At 39.9% G+C, this 13,836-nt stretch overlaps 1 protein-coding gene across 13 annotated transcripts in view; it reads left to right on the top strand.

Annotated features, from left to right (window-relative positions):
• Window positions 1–13,836, top strand: part of arhgef4 (Rho guanine nucleotide exchange factor (GEF) 4) — a 155,513-nt gene that overhangs the window by 71,974 nt on the left and 69,703 nt on the right. The window contains exon 1 of one of the 13 annotated variants that reach the window (XM_036125243.1): window positions 6,433–7,557. The exons of 11 other annotated variants lie outside the window; for them this stretch is intronic. In XM_036125243.1, coding sequence (XP_035981136.1) covers window positions 7,507–7,557 — 51 coding nt within the window. In that variant the 5' untranslated portion in view covers window positions 6,433–7,506. Of the gene's footprint in view, window positions 1–6,432; window positions 7,558–9,075; window positions 9,100–13,836 lie in introns of those variants that run through there. One more of the 13 variants, XM_036125244.1, reaches the window with a different exon arrangement.

Raw genomic sequence — 13,836 nt, 5'->3', positions numbered from 1 at the left:
GATGCCTCAACGGTGCCTCCACTACTGAGGATGAGGTAATCATGTTTGGGAGGATGCCAATAATTTTACTTTTAATAGAATCAATTTTTTATGAAGATTCCCATAAAGTCATTACTGCTGTGAACAAAGGGAATTGATGATCCATGAGAGCCATGACTCTGTGGAAATTTAGCAACTGTACTGAAAAGAAACCTAGGATTACTTTTAAGTCTCCTCTATTAATGATGAAAAATATGCTGCTCTAACTCTGCAAAGGGCCTTTTTATACAACAGTAGACTGTTTTTCCAGATTAGGTAGGATTCCTCTAGATGTGTAGAGCGCTATTTTTGCTCTAATTTCCTAACATTGTGCTTCAAGGAATGTAGCTCTGAATTAAACCAGGGAGCCAGCTTCCTGTGAATAATCACCTTCTTTTTCAAGGGAGCTACAATGTCTAATACAAAATGTAATGAGGACGTGACACTGTCAACAAAAGCGACAATTTGTGAATGTGAATAAAACAACATTGCTGCCATCTGCTGGGCATTTCTGTGATACTAAAGGAGTTAAAATGGGGACAGGCTCTTTGAAGTTTGATACAGAATTATGTGATAAAGCAAGGCAAGGTAAGTGTTATTTTTAAAGCACTTTTCAGTCACAAGACGATCCAAAGTACTGTCCATAAACAAAACAATATCAGAGGAAAGCAAAGCATTATAGAGACAGAGGGAAAATGTTAGAGGCAAGCACACTACTGTACATTGGAATAATAGCAGCAGGTCAAGATATAAGACAAGGACTACAAACTTCAACACTAACATTAACATTCAAAAACAACTCCCAAAACAGGTCTTTAACATTGATTTTAAATAAACTCAGGCTTTCAGCACTTTGACAGAGCATAAAAATTACCCAGCAACCCAGATTGTTCTGAAGACATTCAGTCAACATCCTCTGAAAGTCGAATGTGGCATGGGCAGGAATGACATCCAGAAAACATTATCTGAACAGTACGTTTCCACGGAAAAGTTTCTAATATCCTTTCATGCATAATTCTACATTGCATGATGAACATTACTTAGACAAAAAAATCCCACAAAACAATTTAATTTGTTAACAACAAAGCAGTTTGAGTTTTGCTTTTTTGCAGCCATTTGTACAACCCAGACTCTGGAACTCTAGATGGCAGTAAAGCTCCTTAGTTTGTGGGCTTCAATCGCCTGGTTTGAATCGATATTCCTTGTGGATAAAAAAGTTTCCGCAATTTCTTTGGAAAACTGCTGGACTACTGGAAAAACACATTTACGTTTAATGTGAAACCTATTGGTTCTACCTTGTTCGGTAACTTACTATTTCCTATATTCATTTCTATTGTTAGTGTGTAATTAGACAAGATGGCTGTAGCAACTCACAAGGCCTTACTTCAGTAAGGCCTAAAGTGTACTCTTTGACTTGTCAGTTATGACAGCAAGTTTTAAGCAGCTGGAATTTTTTTTTCTCCTGTGGAACGCATCCTGTTCCTTTCTTGATTTGGTTAGTTCTGCTACCTTGTGAGTTCTAAGACTGAGAGGAGTGGTAGCCTAGTGGTTAGAACATTGAGGTTCTGGGTTTGACTCCCACAGACTACCACTCTGGGTCCCTCAGCAAGACTCTTAAACCCAGATGAGTCAAGATTGTTTTTAGATTGCTTCCCGGGCGCCGCACAGTGGCAGCCCACTGCTCCCCAAGAGGATGGGTTAAATGGAGTATCGAACGATGGAGCGAAATGAACCACACCTTATGCTTGAATGAGCCATAGTTGAATATCCGGAAACTGGATGCTACCGGAAGCTAATGGCATTTAGGCTAGCGGACTTTCTGCGCTAACTTTAAAAACTTTGGCTTACACCGGATAACACAAACATCAATATCCCATGAGTGTATACAACTCTTGTGGAGATAACGTTTGTTGTAACCATAAAAACACACTCGAATTACATCGGAAATGGCATGGTATCAACATGCTAAAGACCCAGAATGGAACTTTGGGGTACCCCACATGATCTTTGTCGTCTCTGGTGTAAAGTTACCTACTGACACAAAAGTCCCTGTCCTTTAAGTAGGATGTAAACCAGTCATGCTGGATCAAAAATGCCAACGCAATTTTCAAGATTCTCTAACAGAATGGAGTGATTGACAGTATCAAATGTTACACTGAGGTCCAATAATGCCAGTACTGTGGTTCTTCCACAGTCTGCAATTATATGGATGTCATTTGGGCGAGCATGGAAACCTGACTGGAAAACAATGAAGTTCTACTATAATGAAACCTTTTTTTTGGTGTGGGGAAAGGAGAGACTGTTAAACTGAACTCAAAGGTTATCAAAAAATTGTCAGATAGGACAGGATTGTGAGGAAATACTGATAATTCTTCTCAATCAATGCCATATGTCAGCACAAGGTCCAAGTTATGAATGCAAGAGTGCGTCGATTTATGCACATTTTGTGCAAAACCAATTGAATATAGGATAGTTTTTAAGGCTACATTAAGGTTATCACATTCTGTGTCAACATGAATGCTAAAATCCCCGGGTATAATAACCCTGTCAGTTTTTAAATCCTAAATCAGACAAGAAATCTGAGAAAAGGGCCAAAAGACAAAGTAAGGCCCTTGCAGACGATACAGAACAACAAAGATGTTGTTTTATTGCCCTGCAGTTTGGATGAGGGAAACTGAGGGTTAAATGTTCTAAAGAATTGTACTTATTAATTGGCCTGGGACTAATTAATAAATAAGACTGAAAGTTGGTTGCTACTCCTCCTCCTGTAGTTCTGGGAATGTGAAAATTTAAATAACTAGAAGAAGTTGACTCATTTATACTAACACAGTCCTCTTGCAGCCAGGTTTCTGTGAGACCAAATGCATCAGTCTGTTAGTTTATGAATTGATTCCTGATAACCAAAGTCTTTGAAGGGAGAGACCTTATATTTAATATACCATGTTTAACTGTTTTATGTTTTGATTCAAGTTGAGTCGTATTAATGTTTGAGAGTTTTATGATTTGTTCCTTTTAGATCAGTTTTTGATCTGTTAAGTTTTGGCCGTGGGAAAGACACCGTCTCAATAGGATAATGGATGGGTAACAGTACAGAAGCTGCAGAGAGGTGTGTTAAACTACGGCTCTGCTTCCTGGTCTGGACCCTGGGTTGTCAGCATTTAGGAGGACTAATAAATCCGGCCAGATTTCTAGAAAGAAGAGCTGCACCATCCAAAGTAGGATGGATGCCGTCTCTCCGGATCAGACCAGGTTTTCCCCAGAAAGTTCTCCAGTTATCAATGTAGCCCACGTCGTTTTCTGGACACCACCTAGACAACCTGCGGTTGAATGTTGAAATGCGGCTAAACATGTCATCACTGGTCAAATCAGGCAGGGGACCAGAGAAAATTACAGAGTCCGACATAGTTTTAGCAAACTCACACACCAAAGCAACACCAACTTCAGTGACCTCCGATCGGTGTGACCGGGTGTCATTACTTCCCGTTATGGGCCCTGGTAGGCATTTAACTATGGTCTCTGGTGTCTTTAATGCAAGGGTTAAAGCAAAAATAATACATTTTAATGAAATTTTGTTCTCGTCAGCCTATATTTTCCCAGGGCAGTGGACATCATGCCACATTATGTACCATATTTGCTTATTGTGCAAAGTCAACTTTAACCAAATTTGGCAGTTTTAAAATATGCATTGACAATTCCTGTATCTCTCCCACCTTTTGTCTGATTTGAAGAAGGTGGGGGGGGGGGGGAACTTCACTCAGGTCTCTTACCCCTCTTGTTCACTTTCCACATCCATAACATCACCTGTTTAACTTACTTTCATATTTGCAGCAACAAGCAAGCTCTTCCGTCACACTTTTGCCAACCTATTTTATAGTCCACTCACCTCTACAATTTCAATTCCCTTCCCTCCCTGTCCCCCAGAAACCCTCCATAAGCTGCGTATTCCTGTCAGATATGGCCTGAAGTAACACCTGCATGGATGTTAAACTTTAAAACAAAAAAGTTTATCAAAAAAAACAACAACTAGCTTTTAAAAATGAACACTTCAATTAAAAAATATTTGATTTTTGCATAAAGTTAAATATTGTTTGAAGGTAATCTTGGCTTCTGTAGCTTGACTGTCTGGCCGGTGTTTTTGGGTTCATAGATTAACAGGAGGCTTTTTCAACTGTTTCTTGTGCCACACCCTTCTACTGTGTTGCTTTACATTGCATTCCATTCTGTGTAAGAATGAAAGAGAACTTTGGCAAACTTTATAAAAAGTTCTCTGAGAATCGCCTATCTCTGGCCTCATCCATTTAGAAACCATTCCCTGCAGTTTCTTTCTTTCGGACATAGTTTCAGTGATGATCTGTATGCATCAAAATCCTTGTCATTTTATTTTACAAGCATCCTAGTGCTCAGCTCCTCATGGAGGCGCCCGCCGCTGCATATTGTGCGTTACTCTTCTTTGTGTTTTAAATAAAAATGCAATAGCGAATCACGAGGACATCCCTGGTTGGTCACCTGCAGAGGAGCAGAGGTGAGCAAGCAAATTGAGAGGGAGAATGAAAGATCCAGAGAAGCTTACTGTTTCAGTAGTAGATGACACTCAGGAGAGGTAGTTCTGGAATCCAGAGTGTGAGCTTGAAAGCATTGATGGTATTGGAGGGCAGACAGGTTCCTTTACAGGAAACTTGGAACTGCAGGTCATAGAACATGTAACGAGGAGGATGATAGACAGAAGGCTGAATGTGAGGAACCAGGTAAGTTTGTCAAGGAGGTTCCAGACTTCTTCTAGGCAGGTACCTTTGGGAAGGAGTATAGAAGACTGGTTAACAGAAGTAGCAAGGAGTAAAAACCAAATCTCAGGGATGATTTAAAGTGGCTTGAAGTACCACACAACACCCTGGCATCAAATGATCGGCAGTTAGCTCCTTAATTTCTGCAGCTGATGAGGATGATGGAAACACAGCTAGCTCATCTCAGCTCCACCCTCTAGTGGCCACCTGAGAGAATACAATGATCCACACACCCCAGACCCTGACATATGGATTTAACATTTATATTTAGCATTTCCTACTTAATGTGAGAAAAATGCACTAAATGTGAAGAAAGTGTGGTAAATAAAAGAAATGTGGCAGTGAAAATGCTAGATCTTTACATTCAGCACCCCACACTGAACGCAGTGTAAATTGAGGGCCTACCACCAACTCCAGCTTGCTCATCTAAAGGTGGGACACCATATCTATGCCCTACCTCTTACCTCCATTGCTCATTCCAGAAAACATTCAGTCATCCGGAGGCGGCATCTTGTAACTTCTTTGGTGCAGAGAGTAAGGGGAAATATTTTTCTATTGTAATTAATTAGATTTTTATCTTGTGTTTTGCAGTACACATTGCAGTCATAACTCAGTCTATGCCTATATTAAAGATTGGGCACAATATTGTTTACAGGTTTTTCTTTTCTGTTGTATTTGGGTTTGTCAAGACATTTTATTTATATAACTAATTCTGGTAGCATTCAGTTGGATCTCAATTCTGTCCTAGTTCTGACCATCATTCCTGCACACAGGACTGCACCCAGCACTGTTTTTCTCTCTAAATAACTGTGTCACTGGAATACTTAAGCAAGTGATGCAGTGGTTGTGTAACCATAGCAGCAGGAAATGGAACCAGCTCAAAGTCCCACTTTGCTACAAATAACCAGTTCATGTTTTACTTATGGTGGTTGAATTATACTACAGCAATGAGGCTGCTAAAACAATTTCAAGGGAAATTTATATCATGCTACTGAAAGTCTGTAAATACACTGTTATTAATACAATTATTAACAGTAGGAGTTTAGTTTGAGGTGATGAACTATTAGTGATAGTTCATCACCTAATCATTCTGAACTCTTTTATTCACACACACACACACACACACACACACACACACACACACACACACACACACACACACACACACACACACACACACACACACACACACGTCTGGCTGGTACTTAACCACTAGTTAGGTTCTCATTACAAAAAGAGGACTGTAGTTATTTCCATGTCCTTAGATTGCAGTTTATGCCACAGTGCTATTCAAATGGGTAAGTCAGTTCTAAAAATGTGGTTTGGACCTAAGAAATAATAAGCTAACAGTTTAATCTTTTCACTGTATTATTGATGATTACCAACACTGAGTATCAGACACCAGCAAATATACAACCACACTGCACATACTTTTTAATTTGAGTTCTATTTTTTTAGTCTGGATGGCCTCTCCATCTTGCTTCTCTCCCTCTCATCTCCCTACCCTACCCCCACTCTGCTTGCTTCCCTCTCAGGGGTTGCTATGGCCTTGTCTCAGCCAGTCTGGTATCCAGGATGTGCTGACACACTGCACATTCTGATTGGCTGCCAGCGATGCAGGGGTGGGCACATGAAAGAAGAAGGAAAGGAAAGAGGAAAAAAAATACTCCAATCTGGTTGTTAGATGGATGGTTGAGGTAGCACAGATTCCCGCAGCACTGAGCTCCATTTTAGAGCGAGCTCATAACAGAGAGAGAAGGCACTGAGATTGATAAATACAAAGAAGCTACAGAGAGAAGAAATGGTTGGTGATTCTGGAGCGTATGTAGGCTAGAGTGAAAGAAGAATGTGCTAGAAAGCAGTGGGTAGAAGAAGAGAACAGATACGAGGAGGAATGATCATGTATCGAGAAGAAGGAATATCCCATCCCCCAGTTTTTATCCTGACATCCTGACCAAAGGGCGACTGAGAAGAGGAACAATCCTAACCTGGCTGCGGATCGAAGAAAACAGAGGGGTGTTTTGTGAGCGTACACAGAGGAAAGCGCCATCAAAGGAGCGAATGGTGCTGAGCATATAACTAGCTTTGCAGATTCACACACACTGACATAGATAGGCACCTAGCCTCCATTGGCAGGCCGGGGCAACGCTGAGCATCGGCAAAGTGGCAGGAGAAGCAGGGGAGGTGGCTGTCGGAGCAGAGCGGAGGTGCAGACCTATTTTAGAAGACAACGACGGAGGTTGTCAAGGAGTGGGACGAGGTGACGCGGTGTGGTGTGGAGGCTCAGTGCTCAGAGAAAGGCGACTGGGGACTGCCGGCGGTGCTGAAGAGGAGGAAGAGGAGGAAGCCAAAGAACTAATGGCTCGTGGCAATGGCTCTGGGAGGTGGAGCAGGCAGAAGATGGGATTCTTTAACACCCTTCTGCGCTGTAACCTACCCCCAGACACCCAAAAGGTGGTTGTGTTTGTCATCATGATGCTTCTCATCATCATCAACGTAGTGCTGATGTTCTTACTGGCCTTCCAGTAGACTGCATACACACAGCTATCCCCTTTTTTCCATCCTAAACACATGCTCAGACAGAGAAACTCAAGCAGACAATTACACCTAGCTGGGAGAGGAGAGCAGACAAACTGAGACACAAGAAGAACCGCTGTGTTAATGAGAACACTGCTTGGATCAATGTGGGTGTCCACGGGTGTCCATCATGCCAGCAGCAAAGCTCAGCTGCAGCTGGAGGAATGGAAGATCATGTGGAGTAAGAATGCATGATGTGTCTTGATATGTGTCATCTAAAGTCAATGGCTTCTGCCTGTTGGCTGGTTTATCTCAATTACACTATCTCAAATCCTCAGTGATGATGATGATGATGATGATGATGATGATGATGATGCTGTGGGTTTTGATCTTGGCTGAGCTGGTTTTTATATTTGCTGTCAGATTTGAGTTATTCTGTCTTTCAGTTGCCCTGAAAGCATTACAAAATGTTCATCTCTATATAATGCAGCTAAGATGCTGAGTTAAAAAGTTATACATATACATTTTGCATGCAATTATGATTCCTACAAAGTTTGGTTTAGATGTCTTACAAAACTTCAGTTTAAAATTGCAAACAGGGGTTACCTTAAATTATGTTTATCTTTACCTGTAGTCTATAGCCCTTTTCCAATTATAGCTCAGCAATGGAACTTTACTTTCTTTTTTTAAATCATAAAAGTGGATCAATGAGATCATGGACCTTGTGCACTTTCAGATCATGCTGCTTTGGTTGCAGAACTGAAGAGGTGTGGTTTACAACTTGTAACATTCATCTGAGCAATGTGGAAGATGTATGAGCTATATGTCCTTATCTCTTTAAATGTAAGCAATGCTGTGCACCATTATCAACATGTTATCAGATTTTGCTGAGCAAAGTATTTCTTTGATCAGATTGACTTTGGAAGATCATGTAGTGCTTCAGCTCTGTCACCACAGACTCCTGCTGCTTGTAGAGCGGTCTTCGTTTTGTTTCACATCACTATGTCACACTGGTTCCCCAGTTCCATATTATGTGGAACATGCGTTGATCACAGAATGAATGGATGATCTGAATAGGGCTTGAGTTAAAAAAATGGGAGCCATTGCCAGTGTTACAGTTTCAAATAAAACACAAGTATTACCCTGTCATCTTGCTCCTAGATACATTTTATTTCCACGCAAATGTGGGGAAGCTGAGAGCTGTTGTGTGTAGAGCACACTGCTGCTGCTCCTTGGCTCTAGACTAGCATTGTGTTAGAAACTTACTCCTGCCGGCTTCCCTGCTTTTAACAGCAGGATCAGGAAAGTAATGGCCCAACTTCTTAAAAGCTTTTCTCAAAGAGCTTCATTTTTGTTAGAACTGCTTTCCCTTACTTGGCCTCTCTCTATGGTATCTGTGCGTAAGGGCATTTCTTTGTTAGGTACACCAAGATGAAGTTTTTTTTAAATTTTGAACTTGATGAATAAAAATGGAACTGAAAAACAATTTAGCATTTTTGCCAAACTGTAGGGGTAACCTGATGAACTTGATTGCTACTAATAAAAATTGAAGTAAGCTTATATTATTATAATAATTGTTCTCTTAAAAATGTGGTATTGCAATATTAAAATCTCTTTTAGTCTAGTCTGGGGGAAATTGGAGTGCACCTGTGTTCTGAAATTACTAATCTCTCAGACTATATGATGTTGATCAAGTTTATAAAAAAAATCCCCCTTTTTTTTTTTTTACACAGAAATAAAGGTTATTTCCCTGGCTGGGTTTGCTACAGTAATGGATTTTTAAGTAAGTCGATTGTATTTAAATTTACAGTTGTGTTAAAAAAGTTAGTCAAGGTAATGATATATAAAACACAAATTATTTTGAATCAGTATGAATAGATAATTATATTCGCATTTGATTCATATGGCTGTTCTTACATCATTTGATCTTTTTCTGCAATTTCTTAAAGTTGGGTACATATTTTTAAATGTTATACATATTCTATGACTTTTATATTAATTGTGTAATTTAACCTCTTTAACAAGATATTTTTTCATGCTTTTCTCTTTCATTTTCTCACAAGGACTTTCACCAAATAAAAAAACAAATACTTTTGAATACTAATTCCATTGCATTTCACTGATGTGTTTAACTGCTGTTGAATTCAAATAACCTCATCCAACAATTTTATTCGCTAATATTTAAAAAGGAAATGTGAATTCAGCCAACTCAGTTCAACAACTGATGAACTGATTTGATTCAACTAGTTTGTGTCAAAGTTTTCTTTTTGTACATGCAAACAATTGTGTGTACAAAAAATAACTAAATTTTGATGCACATGCACCAACATCTCAATTTTTCGGAACAAACATAGTTAGAAGTAGTGATTCATGAAGCCAATTCACAATATTTACTGTATCTATACTGAAACACTAAGATATGTCTTAAATGTAAATTGCATAAAATCCTGCTTGTACAAGGGATTGAACATTAACTCATTCGCTTCCTACAGAACATTACCTGCTCTGTTTATTAGAGTTGATGTTCTTAAGGATGAACTCTCTTCCTTTATTCTGCTGCTTCTTCACTGGTTTTGTGTCCATGAAACATTTCTCACTGACTGCTTTCAGTGTTAAACCCTAATCCTGGAGGTGTAACACAACTTCATACTGAAGAGCAGAATGCACAAAATCTCAGTTTGTATTTATTGAAACTGACCCATTTGGTAAATACATTGGGAACACCTTACTTTTTTATTGCAAGCAGTTGCAAAAGTGCAACTTTATCCTGAGATACTGGCCCTCTCCCAATACTCACACTAAACCCTACCCACTGCTGTTAAGTGTGTAACTGGTGGAAGTGCACATAAGGTTGAGAGCGCAGGTTACAAGCATCCAAAACAGGAGGATTGGAACACTACGAGTTATGTCATCAACTTGAGCCTCTGTGTTGTAACTGCAACACCATAAATGACGGGACCACCACTATTTTTGCCATCTTTACTGATGAAAATTATTAAAATTGCAACAAGCACTTGTCTTGAGAGGAATAAATTGCATGAACCAAACTTTGAAGGGATTAGGCATAGTAGAGTGGGTATTGTCACAAATGCAAAGTGAATGGAAAATAATATTGTTTAATATACACCCAAAATAAATATAAAATAACCAAAAATATATATGTGGTGTAACTTTCATTACTGACAGCACCTTGATGTGACATTGTTTTTTGTTTGTTACAGAAAAGAAGTAAATAATAATAATAAAGACATTTGATATTTTTTTCGCAACTATTTCTTTATTGTATTTTTTACAACTTCATCAACATCTGCTGTGAGATAAAAACAAAATCAACATAACAGACAGGAAGCATAACTAGTTGTTTACTTGTTCATAAACACACGTTCAGACGTCAATAAATAGACATGCAAAACATTACTTGGTGCTTTCAAACATTTTAAAGCGCAAATACATCAAACAAATTCAACAAAGCAGATAGAAATACCACTCTGGAGAATCAGGACACACTATGCACTCACACCCAGGGGTGTTAAGGGGCAAAAGGGTGGAAGTGCGAGTGTTGGGACAGGGCTGTCTCTAACCGATCTGTACCGGTAGCACCATCCATACCATCAACTCCTTTGCACATGTGCAAAAAGAATAACTTCCGGGTCACCATTGACCCGCTTTATTAGTTTAAAAAGGGCCAGAAATTACTTTGTACAAAAAATATATTGTATTAGAAAACAACTTGGTGAGCTGTAACACATTTATGCTGTCAATGCACCTCTGGTGGACCCATCACAGACAATAGACAACATTGTTGTTATGGTAGCCACATCGTCTATTTCTTGCAAAAGCATAACTGCAGGTGAGAAAGATTGCACACAGATCCATTCTTTGATCAACACTGTTGGGGTGCACAGTTATGTACAGAGTAAGTAAAATGTTCTGCTGAGCATGGTTTGGTCAGTACTCCCTACTGCAGCTTTAATGAGCTACCCTGAGTATATGGCCTGATGCAGCTCAATAATCCAGGTAGAAAAAGAGGCTAGCTAACCAGATCCATAGACAAGCAGCATTCACTCCTCCTGAAAGAGCGTAGAGCCACAGTGGACAGTCGTCTGCATTGTTGATGGCTTTGCAGCAATCCCTCATACTGAGCATGCATGAAGCGACAGTGGAGAGGAAAACTCCCCTTTAACAGGGAGGAGAACCTCCAGCAGAACCAGAACCAGGCTCAGTGTGAACGCTCATCTGCCTCCACCCACTGGGGCTTAGAGAAGACAGAGCAGAGACACAGAAAGCTCAGAAGCTCACATTGACCCAGGAGTACTTTCTATGTTAGAGAAGACAGAGCAGAGACACAGAAAGCTCAGAAGCTCACATTGACCCAGGAGTACTTTCTATGTTAGAGAAGACAGAGCAGAGACACAGAAAGAGAGACAAAAAAGCACAGAAGCACACATTGATCCAGTAATCTGTTCTACATTAGATGGTAATAGCAGTTGATCCGTCTTCTCTGGATGATGTCACAGTTAACAGAACGTCAGACCAAGTGCACCTACTATCATGAAAAAAGAGAGAGAACAAAAAGTTAAAAGCTAAAAGAAGGACAAGCAATGCAAAACTGGAGAACAGTAGAACTCAGTAGAGTGAGAAAGCCAAACTCAGCCTTATAGGCAGTATCTTCGCATAGTAGAATAATTTGTGTGACGTTCAAAACCAGTTGTTCACATGCAATCAGAATCAGAAATACTTTAATAATGCCAGAGGGAAACAGGGCTGTTATTGCGAGCCTGACTCAGCCCCCTGCGAACAATAAGTGGCCATCAATTTCAATTCAATTCAATTTTATTTATATAGCGCCAAATCATGAAACATGTCATCTCAAGGCACTTTACAAAGTCAAGTTCAATCATATTATACAGATTGGGTCAGATTATACAGATTGGTCAAAAATGTCCTATATAAGGAAACCAGTTGATTGCATCAAAGTCCCGACAAGCAGCATTCACTCCTGGGGAACCGTAGAGCCACAAGGAGAGTCATCTGCATTGTACATGGCTTTGCTGCAATCCCTCATACTGAGCAAGCATGAAGCGACAGTGGGAAGAAAAACCACCCATTAACGGGAAGGAAAAACCTCCGGCAGAACCGGGCTCAGTATGAACGGTCATCTGCCTCGACCGACTGGGGGTTACAGAAGACAGAGCAGAGACACAACAAGAGAAACAAACAAGCACAGAAGCACACATTGATCTAGTAATCTGTTCTACATTAGATGGTATTAGCGGGTGAGCCGTCTTCTCTGGATGATGTCACAGTTAACAGAACGCCAGACTAGGTGTACCTACTATGAAGAAAAAGAGAGAGAGCAAAAAGTTAAAAGCTGAAATGACGACAGTCATTTCAATGTAATACAATGCAAAACTGAAGAACAGTAGAAATCAGTAGAGTGAGAAAATTAGACCCTGATGTCCTCCAGCAGCCTAGGCCTATCACAGCACAACTATAGAGATAGCTCAGGGTATGAGCCACTCTAACTATAAGCTTTGTCAAAAAGGAAAGTTTTAAGATTAGTCTTAAAAGTAGACGGGGTGTCTGCCTCACGGACCAAAACTGGGAGTTTGTTCCACAGGAGAGGAGCCTGATAGCTAAAGGATCTGCCTCCCATTCTACTTTTAGAGACTCTAGGAACCACCAGCAGACCTGCAGTCTGAGAGCGAAGTGCTCTGTTAGGAACATACGGGGTAATCAGAGCTCTGATATATGATGGAGCTTGATTATTAAGGGCTTTATACGTTAGAAGGAGAATTTTAAATTCTATTCTTGATTTAACAGGAAGCCAATGAAGGGAAGCTAAAATTGGAGAAATATGATCCCTCTTGTTGATTTTCATCAGAACTCTTGCCGCAGCATTTTGAATCAGCTGAAGACTTCGAACTGCATTTTGTGGACTTCCTGATAGTAAAGAATTACAATAGTCCAGCCTTGAAGTAACAAATGCATGGACTAGTTTTTCAGCATCACTCCTGGACAGAATGTTTCTAATTTTGGCGATATTCCGGAGGTGAAAAAAGGAAACTCTGGAAACCTGTTTAATATGGGATTTAAATGACATGTCTTGGTCGAAAACAACACCAAGATTTTTAACTTTATTACCAGAGGCCAGGTTAATGCCACCCAGATTAAGGGATTGATTAAGAACTTTATTTTTTGAAGACTCTGGCCCAAAGATTACAACTTCTGTCTTGTCAGAATTTAAATGCAGGAAATTTAAAGTCATCCAGCTTTTGATGTCATCAAGACATGACTGCAGTCGAAGTAACTGATTGGATTCATCAGGATTTATTGATAAATATAGCTGAGTGTCATCAGCATAACAGTGGAAATTAATCCCATGCTGTCTGATAATTTTGCCAATCGGAAGCATATATATAGTAAAGAGAATTGGTCCAAGGACTGAACCCTGTGGTACTCCACAGGTGACCCTAGAGTTTGAGGAAGATTTATTATTAACATGAACAAACTGGAATCT

This window comes from Fundulus heteroclitus, chromosome 21 (genome assembly GCF_011125445.2).
Source record: "Fundulus heteroclitus isolate FHET01 chromosome 21, MU-UCD_Fhet_4.1, whole genome shotgun sequence".
Taxonomy (NCBI): Eukaryota; Metazoa; Chordata; class Actinopteri; order Cyprinodontiformes; family Fundulidae; genus Fundulus; species Fundulus heteroclitus.
The sequence above is the reverse complement of the archived record's forward strand: the minus strand, read 5'-3'. Positions and strand labels throughout refer to the sequence as shown.